The sequence below is a fragment of the Armigeres subalbatus genome, chromosome 3, assembly GCF_024139115.2.
Source record: "Armigeres subalbatus isolate Guangzhou_Male chromosome 3, GZ_Asu_2, whole genome shotgun sequence".
Classification (NCBI taxonomy): domain Eukaryota; kingdom Metazoa; phylum Arthropoda; class Insecta; order Diptera; family Culicidae; genus Armigeres; species Armigeres subalbatus.
This window is the reverse complement of record NC_085141.1, coordinates 35,625,805-35,645,324: the sequence shown is the minus strand read 5'-3', so window position 1 is coordinate 35,645,324 and position 19,520 is coordinate 35,625,805. Positions and strand designations below refer to the sequence as shown.

Genomic DNA, 19,520 nt, shown 5'->3' with positions numbered 1-19,520 from the left:
CTGAGTGGCTCTTTGGTTTTGATTGCATCTATAGCAGTTTGTTGTTCCCCAGGCAAACGATCGTCTCTGTTTACATTGGTAGGTATGTTCGCACGAACGGATGAAGTCTTCGTGCCAGTGAGCGTATTACGTTCAGGGAGCGACGCTGCTACTTGGCCTACCCACTCGGTTACGAGCTTCTCTCGATCTCGAGCTTCAATCTCCTCGATCCTGCTACGAACACTGCGAGTCTCAGCTTCTTCTTCCAACGCACACTGCTCCAGTAGATCATACTTAGCTTTTACGAATTCCTGTTCCATGTTGATCTCCAATTGCTTTTTACGTAGCTCTTTCTCTTCTGCCAACCGTTGAAGGCTGATCTCTAGCAGAGCTCTACGGTTCGAGGACGTCGTATGGTTTGAGGTAGATCGCGGCGGGGGAATGGGCAAACATTTGTTGCATATCCACCTAGAGTGATCTGCCACAGATGCGTCGACCTTAGCACACGAGAAATGCCACCAAGCAGTGCATTTATCACACTGTACGATATCGTCGGCCGTATCAGGACGATCGCATCCAGCGCAGGTGTAGGAGTCTTCATTAGATGAGCTTGTTTTCGACATTTGTGACGAAATTCTTAAAGTTTTGTTCGGGAATAACAAAACCGTTCTTTTAGCGTGATGCTTTAAGCTAGAATTTTATTATATTTTAGTAAATCTATTTTACTATCGAATGATTAACTCACAATTTCGGTTCGATTGTTTGGTAACTCTATCCCTCGAACAAACTTGCATTCACTGTAGGGTTATGATCTAATTCAATAACGAGTATAACTTTATGATACACTTTAAACGGCTCTTCAGATTTTACTGGGATTGCTATAGAAATATAGTATGATCTTTAGTAATTAACAGTTTCACTATGATCATCGTCTAACCTGCTCAGTTGGATACAACATGCAAAATATCTCCCTCTAATCTGATATTGAATTCAATTGATTGATCCTTCATCCGAATATTTAGCACTTGGATTATATCGATAACGGAAACTTTACTTTTATATAAAAATGCTATTTTAACTAGCTAATAAGATTTTCTCGAATAACATACACCATGCATGTGGTCACAGTATTGCTCGAACTATCTATCTGCCGTTGTCTGGATGTAGTTGTCTATCGCTACGCTTTCGTCCCTATCATAGTCTCGTAGTATTAGACATCAGTTGGCATGGTTGCCAGATGCGGGGTAACGTCTCCAACAGGTAAATTTAATTTTTGGTGACTTGGTTCAAGTTGATGCTGTAAAGTATCTCCTAAACATATATGTATGGGAAAATTAAATTTGACTAAATTTTTTATCGGGAAAGATTCGGAAAGAACTGATATCATGCATTGAAATATATATTTTATCTACTTAACAGTGGTCAGTTTGGCGAATTCCGCCTTGCTGCACCAAAGCGGATAATTTACTGTTTCAAGGTTAGAACTAAGACGCTACTGTGGCTGCAGATCCTAAGTCATGGGCTTCCGTAAGTCTTTGGATAGCATAGCATATGTCGGATAACTATTTAAATTTCAAAATGAATTCAGCGTTACAAAATTACTGTTGCTAAATTTTAAGCGCAATCGTAGGTTTAGTCGAGCATTTGTATGGGGGACCACCACTGCGCGACGGCACATTGCCATTCCTTCTTTTAAGGTTCCCCCAAACACACGCGACGCGACAGTAGCTATCGCTTGGCGACAGCGATTCTGTCGCCGTTGGTATGGAAGCGTATATAGAACATTGCTTGCAGCGACCAAACGATGGAATCGCGGCGACTAGTTGTCGCCGTCGCGGCGATGAAATCGCTTAGGTTTGGGGGAGCCTTTAGGCGCATTCGTACGGAAGAGCGTTGAACGTGTTGAACAATGCACGATGCTTTTTGAAATTGCTACATGAGGATTATTTACAGGCTGTTATATAGGGTATTTGTGCTTTTCTTAGCGCTTGATAGGGCAACCGTAACCTGAGGGTTTCTTATTAATATTTCACATTATTATACACATATGTTTATTTAAGTTTGGATGTAATTATGTTATTATAATTTTGCATTGATTTCCTCGCATAATAGTGAATCTACTTTTATCTCCAATAAATGAACAGCATATCCAAGCGATTTCAATAGTTTATATATTAGAGCATCATTACTGGGTGCGAGTGTTTTGATCACCCTCGCTGCCTCGCTGCTCTAGCATTTCAGTTTAGTCACTCTTTTTCGACCGGTGCCGCTATTTTCGGTTATCATTTTGGTGGCTGCATTCCGTACCGGTGACGTTTAATACAGTCAAACCTCCATGAGTCGATGTTCTATGACTCGATATCGACTCATGGAAGCAAATTATGCCATACTGAAAAATATTTTCTGGGTTACTGTGATCAGTGGTGCAATTTATCAACATTGCCTGCTGGGTGTGATTCTTTTGTTTTGTATTTTTCTCTGCTCCTCTTTGCCTATGACGGTGCCTTTCAGTCAGCAAGGCAAAGCAGGAGTAGCTTAGCAAACTCGGTTTGCCAACAGCGGGCTGAAGCTGATGATCATTCGGCACAAATTTCCTGTCATTGTCTTTCAAGTGATAGTATTCACCCATGCATTTATATAGGGCCGTCGCATTCACGCAGCAGCGAGTGAACTGAATGGACTGTCACTGCGGGCTACGTGTGCAATGAGAAGAGAGGTCTTTTGTTTAGTTTATCTTTGATTGTTGCTGCTAATCATTTTCAGTTTTCACTGCTAGGAAGTGAGTGTGAAGAGGAAATGGTATCAATATCCAACAAATTTCAGTCACTGAGACTGACAATTCGCACCACTGACTGTGATGGTCCCTTTAATAGGCTGACCATACGTACCGTATTTAACGGGACAGTCCCGTTTTTCAGACCTTTTTGTGCTGTCCCGCCGTAATCTAAAAAATCCTCAATTTGTCCCGTTTTTTCATTGATCCTTAGAATTTGGCTAATTTGGCAGTGGCTTGAAAGGAACCGGTAACTTGGTAGTGTCGGATCCACGAAATAATAAGAACTCAAATCATATTATTCAACTCGCACTTTATTCCGTACTAGCGCCTACGATGCTGTCGCAGTCGACTCTCGATTCCAACTCTTACTTGGCATGAATTGTTGCCAGTCTTCTTTATTTATCGTTCTACATTAATGTTGTTTCTTAAAGGGCCTAGTTGTCCCGACATCCCCCCTATTCTTTCAAGTCCCAAACTGCATCCGTGTGATACTCATTTAGATATGTCGGCCTCCTCTGCGTCCTTGTTGGTCGGGTATTGTTGCCAGAAGACTTGATGTCAATAGCCGCATCTTGGCTGAAAGCGTTTGTATTTTTCTCTGTCAACAGTTCCGCTGGACAACTTTTGGATGACGTGTTCCCTAGCAAACGTTTCAGGTGTGCAACATTTCGGTGTACTACGCGATTCGATTTCAGCGACCGTAAGGTGGCATCTGAACCATCCAACCCTGTAATTTCGTATTCCTCCGAGGCAAACGTGGAAGATAGTTTGTTTTCCTTAACCATTCGTTTACAAACAACCACGTCTCCCACTCTTAATTCAGATGGTTTAGCTTGACGACGTGTATTCGCATACTCCGCATCTTTGAGCTTTCTTTCCCAGTCTCGATCTCTAATCGCTTCTTGCTCTGTTCGTAGTGTAGCATCGTTGAATGTTGGAAGTTTGTCTCGCATTGTCCGTCCGAACATAAGCGTTGATGGCGCCACTCCTGTTGACGTATGAGGGGTTGAATTGTACATCAACAAAAACGTTCGTAAGTCCCAAATCCAATCCTGACTGTCAGTTTCTTGACTTATTTTGAGATGCTTAAGTATAGTTTTATTTGCCCTTTCAACCTCGCCGTTTGCTTGCGGCCAATAAGGTGTCGTCTTCAACAACGAAATGCCGTACTCTGCACAAAATGACTTGAACTCATCACTGGTAAACTGTGGTCCATTGTCGGATCTGATGCTTTCGGGCACCCCGAATCTACTGAATGTCTCATGTAAGACCTGAATAGTACGCTTGGCTGTTATTGTTCTCATGACAATTGCCTCTGTAAATCTACTATAATAGTCGACTATCACAAACAATGAATGACCGGAAGGTAGGGGCCCCATGAAATCGACAGCTATATCTGCCCAAGGCTTTTCCGGCATTTTTACACGTTTCAAGGGCTCCGGTGCTCCGAGGCAGGACACCAATGTGCATTCCTTGCATCGCTTCACGTAAGACTCGATCTGTTTGTCCATTTGCGGCCACCAAACCTTCTGTCGCAATCGTCGTTTCATCGCTGCCATTCCTGGGTGTGCCTCATGCGCCAAAGTAATAACACGATCTTGTAGCCGTATAGGGATGACTAGTCGATTACTCCTCAAGAGCACTCCGTCGACGGCGCATAACTCATTCATATAAGGCTTGAACTCCTTCGCGATGAGATCTCGATTTCCATCTTGTAATGCCTCCAGAACTTTTTGAACGGTTTCGTCGTCTTTCGACTCCTTAGTGACTTGTTCAAGCGTTACTGCAATTGGAACTCCCTCTGAAACAATGTTCCTAATGTACCCTTCGGTCGTATCATCAAACGTGGTATTCTCTTGTGCGCACAATCTTGATAGCGCGTCGGCTATATTGTCGGTTCCTGGAATGTGCTCTACTTTGAATGTATATGCTTGAATTCTGAGAACCCAACGCTCAATTCGGGCACAAGGTTTTGATCTAGGGCTGAATAGAAATTTCAAGGCTTTGCAGTCCGTCAATAACGTGAACTTTATGCCTAAAAGGTACAATCGAAATTTTTCTACTCCCCAGACTAACGATAATGCTTCGCGTTCTGTTTGGAAGTATTTTTTCTCTAATTCGGTCAGCGCTTTACTGGCATAGGCAATAACCCTGTGTCTTCCTTGGGAGTCTACTTGTGAAAGCACTGCTCCGAGTCCAGATGGACTAGCATCGGTAATTAGTCTAGTTTCGTCCTTCGGATTGAAAAATCCCAAATGATGCATTTGACTAATTTCATCTTTAATCTTCTGGAAAGCAGAGGATTGTTCAAGAGTCCACTCAAAGTTCCCTTTAGAGCGGAGTAGCTCCCTTAGCGATTCTGTTAAAGAGGCTAGATTTGGAACAAATCTTCCGACGTAGCAAACCAACCCAAGAAAGCTTCTTAGCTCGGATAAATTGTTTGGCTGCCGAAAATTTTGTATTGCTGCTATTCTACTTTCAGTTGGTTTTACACCTTGCGTGGACAGCTCATGACCGAGGAACTCCAAGCAATCAACGTTGTATAAGCATTTCTCTTCATTGAGTAGGATCCCGTATTCTGAAAATCTCTCAAGTAGGGCAGCCAGTCGTCGGTCATGCTCTTCATTCGTGCTGCCGTGAACAATTGCGTCGTCCAGATATACTATTACCCCATCTAAACCTGCAACAACAGACTCCATCACCTTCTGAAAGAGCTCTGGTGCACAACTTACTCCGAACATAAGCCGCTTATACCTAGATAAATAATACTGGTTAGGTGAATAGGTATATAAAGAACAAAAGATTTTTTTCTGACAGTCTATAACCGTTTGTGTGTTTCTTTTATTTAGTCAATATGTCTACCTGAAAAGTCCCTTCTTGGTAATAAACGTGGTGATTGGTGTTGAGCGCTCCGATATTTCGACCTGATGATAGGCGTCTTTGATGTCAATTTTTGAAAATCGTACGGCCCCGCACACAGATCCAAGCAGCTCGTCCACAAGGGGTAATGGGTGTGACTCGCGCAGCACAGCTTCGTTGGCTCTGCGCATGTCAATGCACAAACGAATTTCACCAGAGTCCTTCATCACTGGCACAACAGGTGATACCCAAGCGGATGGGCCTGGTTCCGGCTCAATGATGTCCATTTCCAATAGGGAACGCAGCTTTTCCTCTATTTTTGATTCCCAAGCAATCGGAGGCCTTCTGTACGATTGTTGTACTGGTTGGATGTTGTTATCGATTGGTATCTCGATAACCACCCCTCGGATTTTAGGGAATGGCGATGTTGCGATTGATTCGACTGTATCCACATTGTATCCAACTTTCAGTACATTCAGGGATTTCGCTGTGTGGTCTCCAAGTAAACAGCGTTGGCCATCTTCGACCACATAGAATTTGGCAATCGTCTTATTCTGACCTGCTTCTATCTCCGCATTGAATGTTCCGGTAATTTTCATGGGTTGCTTACTGGCATAACCAACGAGTGATCTGTCTGCTTTTGCAGTCATGTCTATTACATTTACCTTAGCTTCTTTCAATTGTTCCCATATGGTTTGAGTGATAATGTTCGCGTCCGAACCTGAGTCGATGGTCATGGGTACCTGAACTCCTCCAATTTTGAATGTAAAGACATTTCCTCCCATAGCGTAGAAAACATAATCCTTCGATTGACCTTTCTCAATTTCCTCAGATACCGCACGGACCTTCTTCGCCTTAGGACATGAAGCGGGAACGTCCAATCGACGCTTCAAACCCCCGTTGCTGTAACAACGTTTCGCCCAGTGCCCAATCTTCCCACAAGCAGCACACTTTGTCTGTTTAGCCGGGCATTCATTGCTTCCATGGGTATGCCCTCGACGTCCACAACCATAACAGATGAATCGATTGTTAGGCTGATGTCTGGGTTGATAGCCAGATTGGCGCTTGAATGATTGCGCTGTGTTTCGGAAAGATCGATTTAATACCGTATACACATTCTGTTCCTGACGCTCAATAGGCCGGCTCAATTTCTTCGATTGGTGGTATGACTCTGCCATGCTTGTACCCAAAGAGATCACTTCGTCCAATGTGCGATCCTTCTGCAACAATTTTGTGCGTAACTCTTCAGAAATACATCCCTGGGCAATCCTGTCGGCGATGAGCTCATCCACCACGACCGGATCGTAATTACATCTCGCAATCTGTTTTCGCAACCGCATGATAAAATCCGTGAATCTTTCACCAGATTGTTGCGTAATCTGATGAAACAGGTGTCGTTCATACGTCTTACGGCGGAAAGGCTCAAAGTATTCGTCAAGGCACCTTATGGCCACGTCGTAGTAAGGCGGGTCGATTGCAACGTGGGGTACTTGATCTATTCCTGGTAGGTGACGAATCAATCCTTGCAGACCTGGTCCACCGAGATAGGCCAGCTGCGCTCGTTTATCTGATTGTTTCTCTATGCCTTGGGCTACGAAAAACGACTCTAAATCCAGTTTCCAAACTTCCCACTCGGTTGGCAACTGGCTGGTGTCAGTAGTGACATCGAAAGGCTTAATCCTGCTTTGCAAAGCCATCCTGTGAAATTTATTATTTTTGTTTATCTCAACTCAAAGTATTATAATTCATCAACCTCTCAAATATTGTTTTGATGTGCATTACTCAAAGATATCCTTTAAAATTAATTACAATTTCATATTTTTCATAGATTTATTTATTTATACATGGCAGTTAATTCATATTGATATGTAGAATAATTGTGGGGGCAGCAGGGACTATGTCCAAGGGCTTGACGATCCCTCCCCAGGCCATCTGCGAGTTGTGGCGCCTGCCTAGGATGTGGTGGGGTTTGACAGTGGGCCCTGTTAAACCTCTATAAAAAGCTGCATGTATCCGCAAGTAGGCTCCGCCAAAGCGACCGTGTGCCGCTCAAAGCGCACAAGCCCAAGTCCTGGTGTTAGGTGGGACGCTAAACAGCCCTGACACGATGGCCCTCCGGCGAGACAGGAGGTTTGCGCAGGCCCAATAAGCCGCCTAGAAAACCAATAATTACGAACAATATAAGAGATAATGCGACTCGATATAATCGGCAAAGACCTAGGCGACGAATAAAGGATCACGATTGGAAGCTTGGAATATGGAACTGCAAGTCGCTAGGTTTCGCAGGTTGCGACAGGATGATCTACGATGAATTACATCCCCGCAACTTCGACGTCGTGGCGCTGCAGGAGATTTGCTGGACAGGACAGAAAGTGTGGAAAAGCGGGCATCGGGCGGCTACCTTCTACCAAAGCTGTGGCACCACCAACGAACTGGGAACCGGCTTCATAGTGCTGGGTAAGATGCGCCAACGCGTGATTGGGTGGCAGCCAATCAACGCAAGGATGTGCAAGCTGAGGATTAAAGGCCGTTTCTTCAACTATAGCATCATCAACGTGCACTGCCCACACGAAGGGAGACCCGACGACGAGAAAGAAGCGTTCTACGCACAGCTGGAGCAGACATACGATGGATGCCCACTGCGGGACGTCAAAATCGTCATCGGTGACATGAACGCGCAGGTAGGAAGGGAGGAAATGTTTAGACCGGTCATCGGACCGGATAGTCTGCACACCGTATCGAATGACAACGGCCAACGATGCATAAACTTCGCAGCCTCCCGCGGAATGGTAGTCCGAAGCACCTTCTTTCCCCGCAAAAATATCCACAAGGCCACATGGAGATCACCTAACCAAGAAACGGAAAACCAAATCGACCACGTTCTAATCGACGGTAAATTCTTCTCCGACATCACGAACGTCCGCACTTACCGCAGTGCGAATATTGGATCCGACCACTACCTCGTTGCAGTATGCCTGCGCTCAAAACTCTCGACGGTGTACAACACGCGCCGAAGTCGGACGCCACGGCTTAATATTGGGCGGCTACAAGACGGTAGACTAGCCCAAGAATACGCGCAGCAGCTGGAAGTGGCACTCCCAACGGAAGAGCAGTTAGGCGCAGCGTCTCTTGAAGATGGCTGGAGAGATATTCGATCCGCCATTGGTAGCACCGCAACCGCTGCACTTGGCACGGTGCCCCCGGATCAGAGAAACGACTGGTATGACGGCGAATGTGAGCAGTTAGTAGAAGAGAAGAATGCAGCATGGGCGAGATTGCTGCAACACCGCACGAGGGCGAACGAGGCACGATATAAACAGGCGCGGAACAGACAAAACTCGATTTTCCGGAGAAAAAAGCGTCAGCAGGAAAATCGAGACCGTGAAGGGACGGAGCAACTGTACCGCGCTAATAACACACGAAAGTTCTATGAGAAGTTAAACCGTTCACGTAAGGGCCACGTGCCACAGCCCGATATGTGTAAGGACATAAACGGGAACCTTCTTACGAACGAGCGTGAGGTGATCCAAAGGTGGCGGCAGCACTACGAAGAGCACCTGAATGGCGATGTGGCAGACGAAGATGGCGGTATGGTGATGGACCTGGGGGAACGCGCGCAGGACATAATTCTACCGGCTCCGGATCTCCAAGAAATCCAGGAGGAGATTGGCCGGCTGAAGAACAACAAAGCCCCTGGGGTTGACCAACTACCAGGAGAGCTATTTAAACACGGTGGTGAGGCACTGGCTAGAGCGCTGCACTGGGTCATTACCAAGATTTGGGAGGAAGAAGTTTTGCCGCAGGAGTGGATGGAAGGTGTCGTGTGTCCCATCTACAAAAGGGCGATAAGCTGGATTGCAGCAACTACCGCGCAATCACATTGCTAAACGCCGCCTACAAGGTACTCTCCCAAATTTTATGCCGTCGACTAGCACCAATTGCAAGGGAGTTCGTGGGGCAGTACCAGGCGGGTTTTATGGGCGAACGCTCCACCACGGACCAGGTGTTCGCCATTCGCCAAGTACTGCAGAAGTGCCGCGAATACAACGTGCCCACACATCATCTATTCATCGACTTCAAAGCCGCATATGATACAATCGATCGGGACCAGCTATGGCAACTTATGCACGAAAACGGATTTCCGGATAAACTGACACGGTTGATCATAGCGACGATGGATCGGGTGATGTGCGTAGTTCGAGTTTCAGGGGCATTCTCGAGTCCCTTCGAAACCCGCAGAGGGTTACGGCAAGGTGATGGTCTTTCGTGTCTGCTATTCAACATCGCTTTGGAAGGGGTAATACGAAGAGCAAGGATCAACACGAGTGGTACAATTTTCAATAAGTCCGTCCAGTTATTTGGCTTCGCCGACGACATAGATATTATGGCACGAAACTTTGAGAAGATGGAGGAAGCCTACATCAGACTGAAGAGGGAAGCCAAGCGGATCGGACTAGTCATCAACACGTCGAAGACGAAGTACATGATAGGAAGAGGTTCAAGAGAAGACAATGTGAGCCACCCACCGCGAGTTGGCATCGGTGGTGACGAAATCGAGGTGGTAGAAGAATTTGTGTACTTGGGCTCACTGGTGACTGCCGAAAATGATACCAGCAGAGAAATTCGGAGACGTATAGTGGCTGGAAATCGTACATACTCGAATAGATCGAATAGAGTTCGCCGCCGTACCAAACTGACAATCTACAAAACGCTCATTAGACCGGTAGTCCTCTACGGACACGAGACCTGGACGATGCTCGTGGAGGACCAACGCGCACTCGGAGTTTTCGAAAGGAAAGTGCTGCGTACCATCTATGGTGGGGTGCAGATGGCGGACGGTACGTGGAGGAGGCGAATGAACCACGAGTTGCATCAGCTGTTGGGAGAACCATCCATCGTTCACACCGCGAAAATCGGACGACTGCGGTGGGCCGGGCACGTAGCCAGAATGTCGGACAATAACCCGGTGAAAATGGTTCTCGACAACGATCCGACGGGTACAAGAAGGCGAGGTGCGCAGCGGGCAAGGTGGATCGATCAGGTGGAAGATGACTTGCGGACCCTCCGTAGACTGCGTGGCTGGCGACGGGTAGCCATGGACCGAGCCGAATGGAGAAGACTCTTATATACCGCACAGGCCACTTCGGCCTTAGTCTGAATAAATAAATAAAATGTAGAATAATTGTATTGGACTTACCCTTGAAAATCATGCAAATGCTCAAAAAAATCATTTGTGATACATTTGTACTGATGTACCTGCACCAACAACATCTATTGGAAATGCTCCAACTAGTCGATGCCAGTTTTATATACTTTACCGTGTTTACGTTTTAATAATACGCATTTTTATCCTAAGGGTACATAACCCCTATTTTGTGAGTACATAACTACCTAATGGCTCCCGGGTACACAACCTCTCAACATTTCACACTTGGTACATAACCATAAACACCTACAATTGGCTTACGCTCTTAGTTACTCCAGATACATAATCTCACTACTATATCTTTGTTCCACTTTTTTCAATTTGGTAACATAACCTCATTTTCTTTCTTTTAATCCACAATCCATTAGCATTTTTTTGTTCGGGTACATAACCTCTTTTTTTTTCATGTAGATATACACATTTTCATTTTACATTTGGAACACGATCTTATTCGTTCTCTAACCTCAACCCATTTTGCTTCTGGTACTACACGGTATCACGTTTTTTCCTATATGGTAACATAACCTCATTTGTTTTCGTTTGGTACACAACCATCAACATTTTTTCGCTTGGGTACATTATCCCATTCTCTTTTGTTCGAAACACAAACACTTCAGTATATATATACATATATATACATTTTGACTTTCACCTATCCCCATCACATCTCTCTATATTTCGCTCCTCTGTTTCAACATCGCAACACATTGTCTATCGCTGAACCTTCATTTTGTCAATTGGTACACAACCAATACTAGTACAATACTTTTGACGGCTTTGGGCACAAGACCATTCCACTGTATATAACCCGTATTCCTTTTCAATTTTGTAATGGTACATAACCTTACTTTTATTCCTCGATTCACTTGCTCATTTGGTACAAACCCCATATCTCTTTCGTTTTAACAGGAGTACACAACTACCGAAACATACTTTTTTCTTCATGAATTCTTGGCTGAATTCATTTTTTTTCTCGAAACACTACTACCAACACCATACATGCATTCCATATTCCAACTATTTTTGTACTTCACCTCCATTTTGTTTTCTTGATTATTTGAATATACTTCATTTCAACGTTGAGAATGCACATCAATAATATTTGTTATAGGAATATTTTTGTTCTCTTTTATTTCACTTACGTTCGCACTTCACGCCGTTCACCTTTGCTCCCAGATAATTTTCTTCCGCAATGCCAAAATGGCGTTCACTTCCAACCCAATGAAAACTGAGTACCGTCGCTAAATATGCACTGACTTTTACGAAACCGAATTACTTTCGCGATGTTTTATCCCGTCGTCGCCAAATATGTCGGATCCACGAAATAATAAGAACTCAAATCATATTATTCAACTCGCACTTTATTCCGTACTAGCGCCTACGATGCTGTCGCAGTCGACTCTCGATTCCAACTCTTACTTGGCATGAATTGTTGCCAGTCTTCTTTATTTATCGTTCTACATTAATGTTGTTTCTTAAAGGGCCTAGTTGTCCCCGACAGGTAGGCAAAAATATCCTGAAAATCAGGTCACGTCTCAACGTCAATAAAAATAAGCGCAAGGCCGACATTCTAAATCCCAGATTAAGTTTATTTTATTTATTTTTCAATCTTGAGAGGTAGGTAATTCTATTTTATTTTTTAAATCTGCTTTATCACATATTTTTTAATCCTTTGATACTTTTCGAAAGATTAAGAATTATTCAAAGTCTAAGGCGGTTTCAAACCAAGGGAAAACTCGGTCTTCCCGCACTTTAACCTTCCGGGACTCGCTCATGCAGTCCCGCTTCAATTGTAAACGAGGAGCGTGCTTTTTCGAAGGTTTTGTACTTTTTACAACGACGCGAGTCCCGAGGGTTAAGGCTGGTTTACAGATCAGAAGCTTGTCTGCAAATTTTGCTTCCATATGGGCGAGATTCATGGGATTCCGTTGGTAGAAAATTAGAATTTCGGCCTAATTTAAAACACAATCCGGTGGAAATCTCCAAGAGTCCGAGCTGCCCGTATAAAAATGTACCATAGAGCTTATCGAACAAACAATACATGTTCCATTTATTCTATGGTAAACAATAAATTCAATGGTATGCGTATTGTTTTGAAATTTAATATCAAAATTGTATTACTGTTTTACAGTGAGTTTATAGTACAATATATGGTAACAATTTATACTAATGTATTTCTAATGTATTGTAACAGATTTGCTTAGTATCTAATTTTGATGTTTTTAATTTAGTCTGATGTGTTACTAAAGAAAACTAGATCCAATATGTATTCCCGGTGAAGGCCGTTTAGTATATAATCCAAGCACAGATCCTCGCACAGATTCCCGCACAGAATAGTAATGAGATCAATATTATTACCATGTTTAAGTTATTCAAAAACTTTGGAAAATCTTTCTGTCGAATTTTGGTGTATTTTAAATAAGAGATTTTCATAACCATCCTTCCTCCCTCCCCGCGCATTGAAAGTTCATAGGAATATTTTCAGTATCTTAACATGTAAGCGCATACTCGTTTTGGCTAATATGTGCTTTAGAAAATTTCACACAGTTGTTATCTCTTTTTGAAATAATAATATCATCCGAAGCTATCATCGGAAAATGATATTTAAAGTAAGCTATTATCCCACCCAACTCATAGTTATTTTACAAGATCCAAAGTAATAGCGTGAATATTATCATGTTATTATTGTACCTAACATTTGTAAAAACGACATGTATTCCCTTCAGGCTCTTCAAATCCTTCTACAGAACATTATTGATTAGCTTTGTGCAAGCGCAATGATGAAGTTTTCTTCGAAATAGCATTGCAATAATTGGTTTTATGCCGAGAATAAGAGTCCCTGCCGGAATTGCCAATCGTTATCATTCGGTAGTGGTACCTATTCTCAAAGTATTATATGATGGAATAACTATGTCGTTATCTTTGCCGTCATCCTTGGAGTTTTTACTCATAATACAGATAATAAAAAAACACACCTTTACAGGAGAATTTTCGGAATCGTAAATCCACCTGACGGTTCGTCAGCATTTGGCCATCAGAAATAGTGATGGAATTAACATCCTACAATCGATTAAACATAATTTAATATTTTTATCTCTGACGCTCGATTGGGCAAGTGCATTGAACAAGTTCTTTGACTGGTACGTGAATTTAACATCTGAAAAACTCTATAATTCACTTCAATTGAACCAATATTAAAAACGTTCAACTTGGCTACTCAATTTAATTCAACAGAACTATTCAAATCACTTGCCCATTCTAAAACATTACATACCTGAGAAACATCTTCGCTGCCAACTCAATCCCCTCTAACGATCTCTCATGGACCAGTGAGGAAAGACACAGGGACACACACAACACTACAAACCATCATTGGTTCGAAACGCAAAATTTAAATAAATGCAAAAAAATAAAGAATGTAAACATGTCAAAATATTATTTTTGGCGGAATCAACTTTTAGTTCTGCTTTACCGACCTCGCATCCAACACTGGAAGAAAAATGTGAAATATGTCACACATTTTTTTCCAGCTTGTAATATTTCATACAATAGAAAAACATTATAGTCTATAGTTTTTCAAATAAAAATGTATGGAAAAATGCTAAATTTTGTATTGTTACGATGCTTAACCACCCGTATATTCTATTACGAAAACTTCGATTACGATTCATTGAATGGTTCATTACAATAAATCGTATTGTGATTCTACAGTTATGCCAACATTAAAATTTAATGGAAACCTATTGTTTTCAATAGTAATGTTACATTACGTTATATAGTTTTTGTATTATATTTTTTATTCGGGTGTAAAGCAGTCTACCAAATTAGCCAGGATCTGTTTTACTTTTAGCGACGAAATTGCATGAGTCTCGCCTTTTTGGAAGCACAAGGGGACAAAATAAACATTGGCGTAAATAAGGGGGGCCGGGGGGGGGGATTGGCCCTCTCCAGACCTACTTGTGGCCCTCCAGAAAATTTTGAATAGTAATTCCAACTTAGTCAGTTTTTATTTCATTTACATATTTCCTACATATTTCTTAATTTTGATTATGAATTCTATAAACATATTTTTTGTTGCGTTATCACATCTATGACCATTTATTCTGCAAAGCATCGAAATATTTAAGTTGGAGCTCCGGGAACATTTTCTCGATTTTTAAGCTAAAATCAATGCCGCTTCTATTTCAGTTGCTAGCTTAAAATAATAAATTTGTTCTGCATTCGTTTGACTAGTATCCTGGTCGCAGAAACATAAAAACATAATTGTATTAAGATATAAATATTCCTGTTCTATTAAACTACCATCCACTTCAAAAAAGACTGAAGCAACTACATCAAAATGAGCACATGTACATACACAAATCCGGTCAATGAAATTTCGAACGACCATTCTTTCGAAAATCTTCGAGTTAACCGCAAGGTATGCCGCAGTTGATCAAATTCCTATGGAGCTTTTTGCTCTCGCTATATAATTCTGGCACAGAAAAATATAAAATTATAAAACTTAAGAATCTTTGTTACAATGACATAAAAATCAATAACGCATTCCATTGAAAGTACAGTAGACGTTCGATAACTGCTAGTCATATAACTGCAATGCTTTTTAACTGCAATTCGATAGTTGCAACAGTTTTGCAGTTATCGGACCGCTAAACTTCAAACTGATGTCAGACTCAATAACAGTTGCATTGCGCTGCACATTTAGATGCACTTTTATTGCATCTGACGTCGATTAACAACCGTTTGACGTCTAGAATGCATTGCAGTTATCGAACGGCATTCGTTAACTGAAAAGTAAACATTTTGCAGTTATCGAACGGCTACTGTATTAGGACAAAACTTAGGCAACCTTCGCACTCACAACAGAGATTGCATTAAAGAAATATTTTTATAATCCTCAAAAGATCTTGTTCCATTTAATTTTTTGGCGATTTCATAAGGATCATCGGAAAACTCTTTTGTGCCTGCTTTAGTTAAAATTTGTCTTTTAGGATAAAAAAAAATAGATTTAGAAACCGTTCGTATCAGAAAACATTTCTTTTGCAGCACAATTCAGATCGATTTGATTGCTTCTCAAGTCTCTTTGATTTTTGCAGAGAAATCTCTCACCTATTCAGACTCTGACTAACTCTGACTCATGGAATTTATGACTCATAAAATTCCAAATTTGTGTTCATCTGTACTTAACTATTTCAGCACATAGCATACATTTTGGAATTGCATGAATACTTATATTGATTATGACAACATTTCGTGGAATTTATTCCATATCTAAAGAGTTCCAAAAAAAATCGAGATCTTTATGCATTAAGTAATCATGGAAATGCTTGAAAACTTTCAGAAATATACTCATATCGAATTTCATTTACAGATAATTTGAAGAAGATTCTTGAATCTTAGATTACACACTTAACCACATTTAGTAACATGGAGAAGACAAGTTGACACAGACACAGCGTTTTGAAGCAATCACAGCATCATTGGAAATCAATTGTATTATTCGCGATTTTTTTATGTTAGTTCTAGGACGAATGAGCGATAAACTTAGTCAAACAATTTCTATTGCAATCCATGCGCACAGTGCATCGCCTTTGAAAATTACATCCCACCAGCTGGTGCCATGGCCCCCCCTAGACCGAGACTCTAGTTACGCCTATGAAAATAAATGGACAAGATTCCCAAGATATGAGGCTACTACTTTTACCGTCATTTAAATCAATTTCGATCACACGGTTTTTTGACATGTCCCGTTCTGCAAGTGCGTTTGTCCCGTTTTTTCACCGAAATGATCTGGTCAGCCTACCCTTTAAAAAGTTTTCCAAAGATTTGCTATTCCTCATCTCGATATTTCCATGAGTCGATGGTCCCTTCAATATCGACTCATGGAGGTTTGACTGTAGTTCATCAAATAGCAGCGCTGTTATCGCGCTACCAAATTTGATCACCTGTCAGCTGCGCTACTGTTTTAGCAGCGCGTTTAGTAGCGACCGGTAAAGTGTCAAGTAATGATACTGCGCTGCCAAACGGCTTATACTCACCACGGCATTTTGTTCTAAGGTAATGTATTGAAACTGTATATTTTAATAACCAACGAGAAAAATTAATATTTTCTTTTCTCGATCCATTAATACTTCTAGTATAGGAAACGATACCCTAGCAGGATAAATTGTGTTGCTTATAGAGGCAATGAATATATGCCCAATTCGATGATTTATATCTGTACCTATCTTCTCACATGTTATGTGTATCGATGGTACAGTGGTATAGTAACCGCTTCCCGTTTCAGAGGTCACGAGTTCGAATCCAGAGCAGAGCATTTTGCTTTTTTTTTGCACGTTAAAACAGTTTTTTGGTCATAACTCCGAAACGCAAAGTTCGATCGATCTAATTTTAAATAGGAACCAATGGGACTGCATTCCGCGTCGAATGCAACTTGTTGCGAGCAAATCGGATGATGCTAAATGCCCAAAAACGTGTCTCACATTTTGTGGTTTTGCGGTTTTGGAGCAGTTATATAGCCTTTCCGTATACTTAGTATACGAGAAGGGCAAAAAACATCACCTTCATCCAGTGCTGCCGAAAATTTACAACCCTGAATGGCAGTGGCTAATTTTCTAACCGCCGCTTCCACATCCAGGCGCTACCGTATATGCGTAAATAGCCAGCATGAGTTAACCGCCAAAAATTTGTATGGCGAAGGACATCTAACGCGGGTTTTCTCAAAATTAGGAACTTTTATAAAAACTATTTGATACCGGTTATGAAGGATGGTTTTCGCTACTATGCCTACCAAATATTTTTTCGATTAAGGTACTTAATTTTGAGAAATCGAACTATAGATGCCTTTAGCCATACTGATTTCAGAAAGTTAACTCATAGTGTGCCGCTGTAAGCATGCTCAAAGCAGGAAATTCATTGAACCCTGCTTTCCTCAACTAGAACAGCAATGAAATCTTCTTCTTCTTCTTCTTCTTATTGGCATTACATCCCCACACTGGGACAGAGCCGCCTCGGAGCTTAGTGTTCGTTAAGCACTTCTACAGTTATTAACTGCGAGGTTTCTAAGCCAAGTTACCATTTTTGCATTCGTATATCATGAGGCTAACACGATGATACTTTTATGCCCAAGGAAGTCGAGACAATTTCCAATCCGAAAATTGCCTAGACCGGCACCGGGAATCGAACCCAGCCACCCTCAGCATGGTCTTGCTTTGAAGCCGCGCGTCTTACCGCACGGCTAAGGAGGGCCCCAGCAATGAAATCTACACTCTGAGAAAAATCTATACTAAATAGATTAAAAGTCATTCTAACTGGCTATTCGCCTGGTTGACCCCGTGTTAGTATAAATACAATATAAACGAGCTTAGTATAACTTTGAATTATGTTGACACAGTATACTTTCAAGCAATCCACATGCTTTAGGTGGATTCTGCTGTAGCATTTTTTTTTAGTTAAGTAAATGAAGACGTAACGAAAACACATACAAACACACCAAACAAATACTTTATTTTTAAATTTGATTACAATTGTAAATGAATGATTTAAAGCTTGCCAGTTGCTCGGCCAGTTGAGCCGTAAATATCCTGCAGGGGTAAACTCTGCTAGGAAACCATTTGGCACCGCACCTCAAAATTGTACACAAGCCAGCACAGGAGTCAAAGCAGCAATCGCCGTAGGTTTCTCCGGGTACTTCTAACTCCATCAGTGGTCGTCTTTCGGAAATTGCACTACTCAACATCGTTCTAGGATTCTTTCGTCTAAAAACCTGGAAGTATTTTTATTGAATAAAATTAATATTTATTTGTTGTCTAAGTTGTAAATACATACCAACTCAGTAGGATGATTGGGATATCAAAAACTGTTGCAGAACAATATTGCCTGCACATATCATAAAATGCATCTATGATCTTTTCCGCTTCGTGAGGACGTTTGGTTCATGGAGTTGCTCCCTCGGTTGCTCCATAGATATACACAATCTGAGACATATTTGCTTCCGTTGATCGCCATCTTCGGTGAATTTAGGCGGAACATGAGAGATGGAATAAATTCCAGCATTAGGTTAATACACTTGAAGCTTAGTAAATAATGTTACCTTTTTTCCGGTATAGCTATCCGGCGTCTTTTTAGTGTTCCTTTATAGAGAAATTACACAAGAAGTTTGCAGTAAATTTTATTTTCGTGATGCCATCTAGAACAAATCACGTTTTCACAAAATGATTGTTTTCAATCCACAATGATACATGACAAGATTTAAACTATGCAAATCATTAAAAGAATTTCTTTTAACCTCAGCTAGTATAAATTTTAATCTAATGATAGCTTAAAGTTGAAATATATCAAAAAAGTATTAAATCTAATCTAACTACGATTTTCTTTATTTCTGAGTGTACCTGATCTATACAAAATGTTGAATAATATGTTAGAAACATGCTTTTGAACTAAAATCTAGAATCTAAAGGTTTGGAAACCTTCGTTTGAGAGGCATGGCCTTTGTTTAGAATGAGAGGCATTTTTTTAGAAAAGCTCTATTGTTTCGTTGCAAGAGATTTAGAAGCAACTTTCTACGCTTCTCGGAAGGCTTCTTCAGAACAGCACGAATGCCTCCTTTCAAGATGTTCAGAAGTCTTCTTTCGAAAGGCCTGTGCTGTGTCTGTGTCTACCTTGTTTCAAAAAGCTCGAAAGGATCCTTTCAAGAGGTTC

The 19,520-nt window shown here is 41.5% G+C and overlaps 1 protein-coding gene and 1 long non-coding RNA gene across 2 annotated transcripts; both read right to left on the bottom strand.

Moving 5' to 3' along the window:
- Positions 1-5,613: 5,613 nt before the first annotated feature.
- On the bottom strand, positions 5,614-7,311 carry LOC134221569 (uncharacterized protein K02A2.6-like). The gene has a single exon (XM_062700760.1). The coding sequence runs from the start codon at positions 7,309-7,311 to the stop codon at positions 5,614-5,616; it is 1,698 nt and encodes a 565-aa protein (XP_062556744.1).
- A 10,833-nt stretch (positions 7,312-18,144) lies between these two features.
- LOC134227902 (uncharacterized) lies at positions 18,145-19,163 on the bottom strand. Its single transcript, XR_009983786.1, has 3 exons — positions 18,913-19,163; positions 18,648-18,827; positions 18,145-18,585 (listed from the first exon to the last, which is right to left on the bottom strand). It is a non-coding gene; the product is annotated as an uncharacterized LOC134227902 (long non-coding RNA).
- Positions 19,164-19,520: the final 357 nt, after the last annotated feature.

What these genes read in the sequence shown, in the direction of transcription:
- LOC134221569 (XM_062700760.1), bottom strand. Translation starts at nt 7,311, where the DNA reads ATGGCTTTGCAAAGCAGGATTAAGCCTTTCGATGTCACTACTGACACC.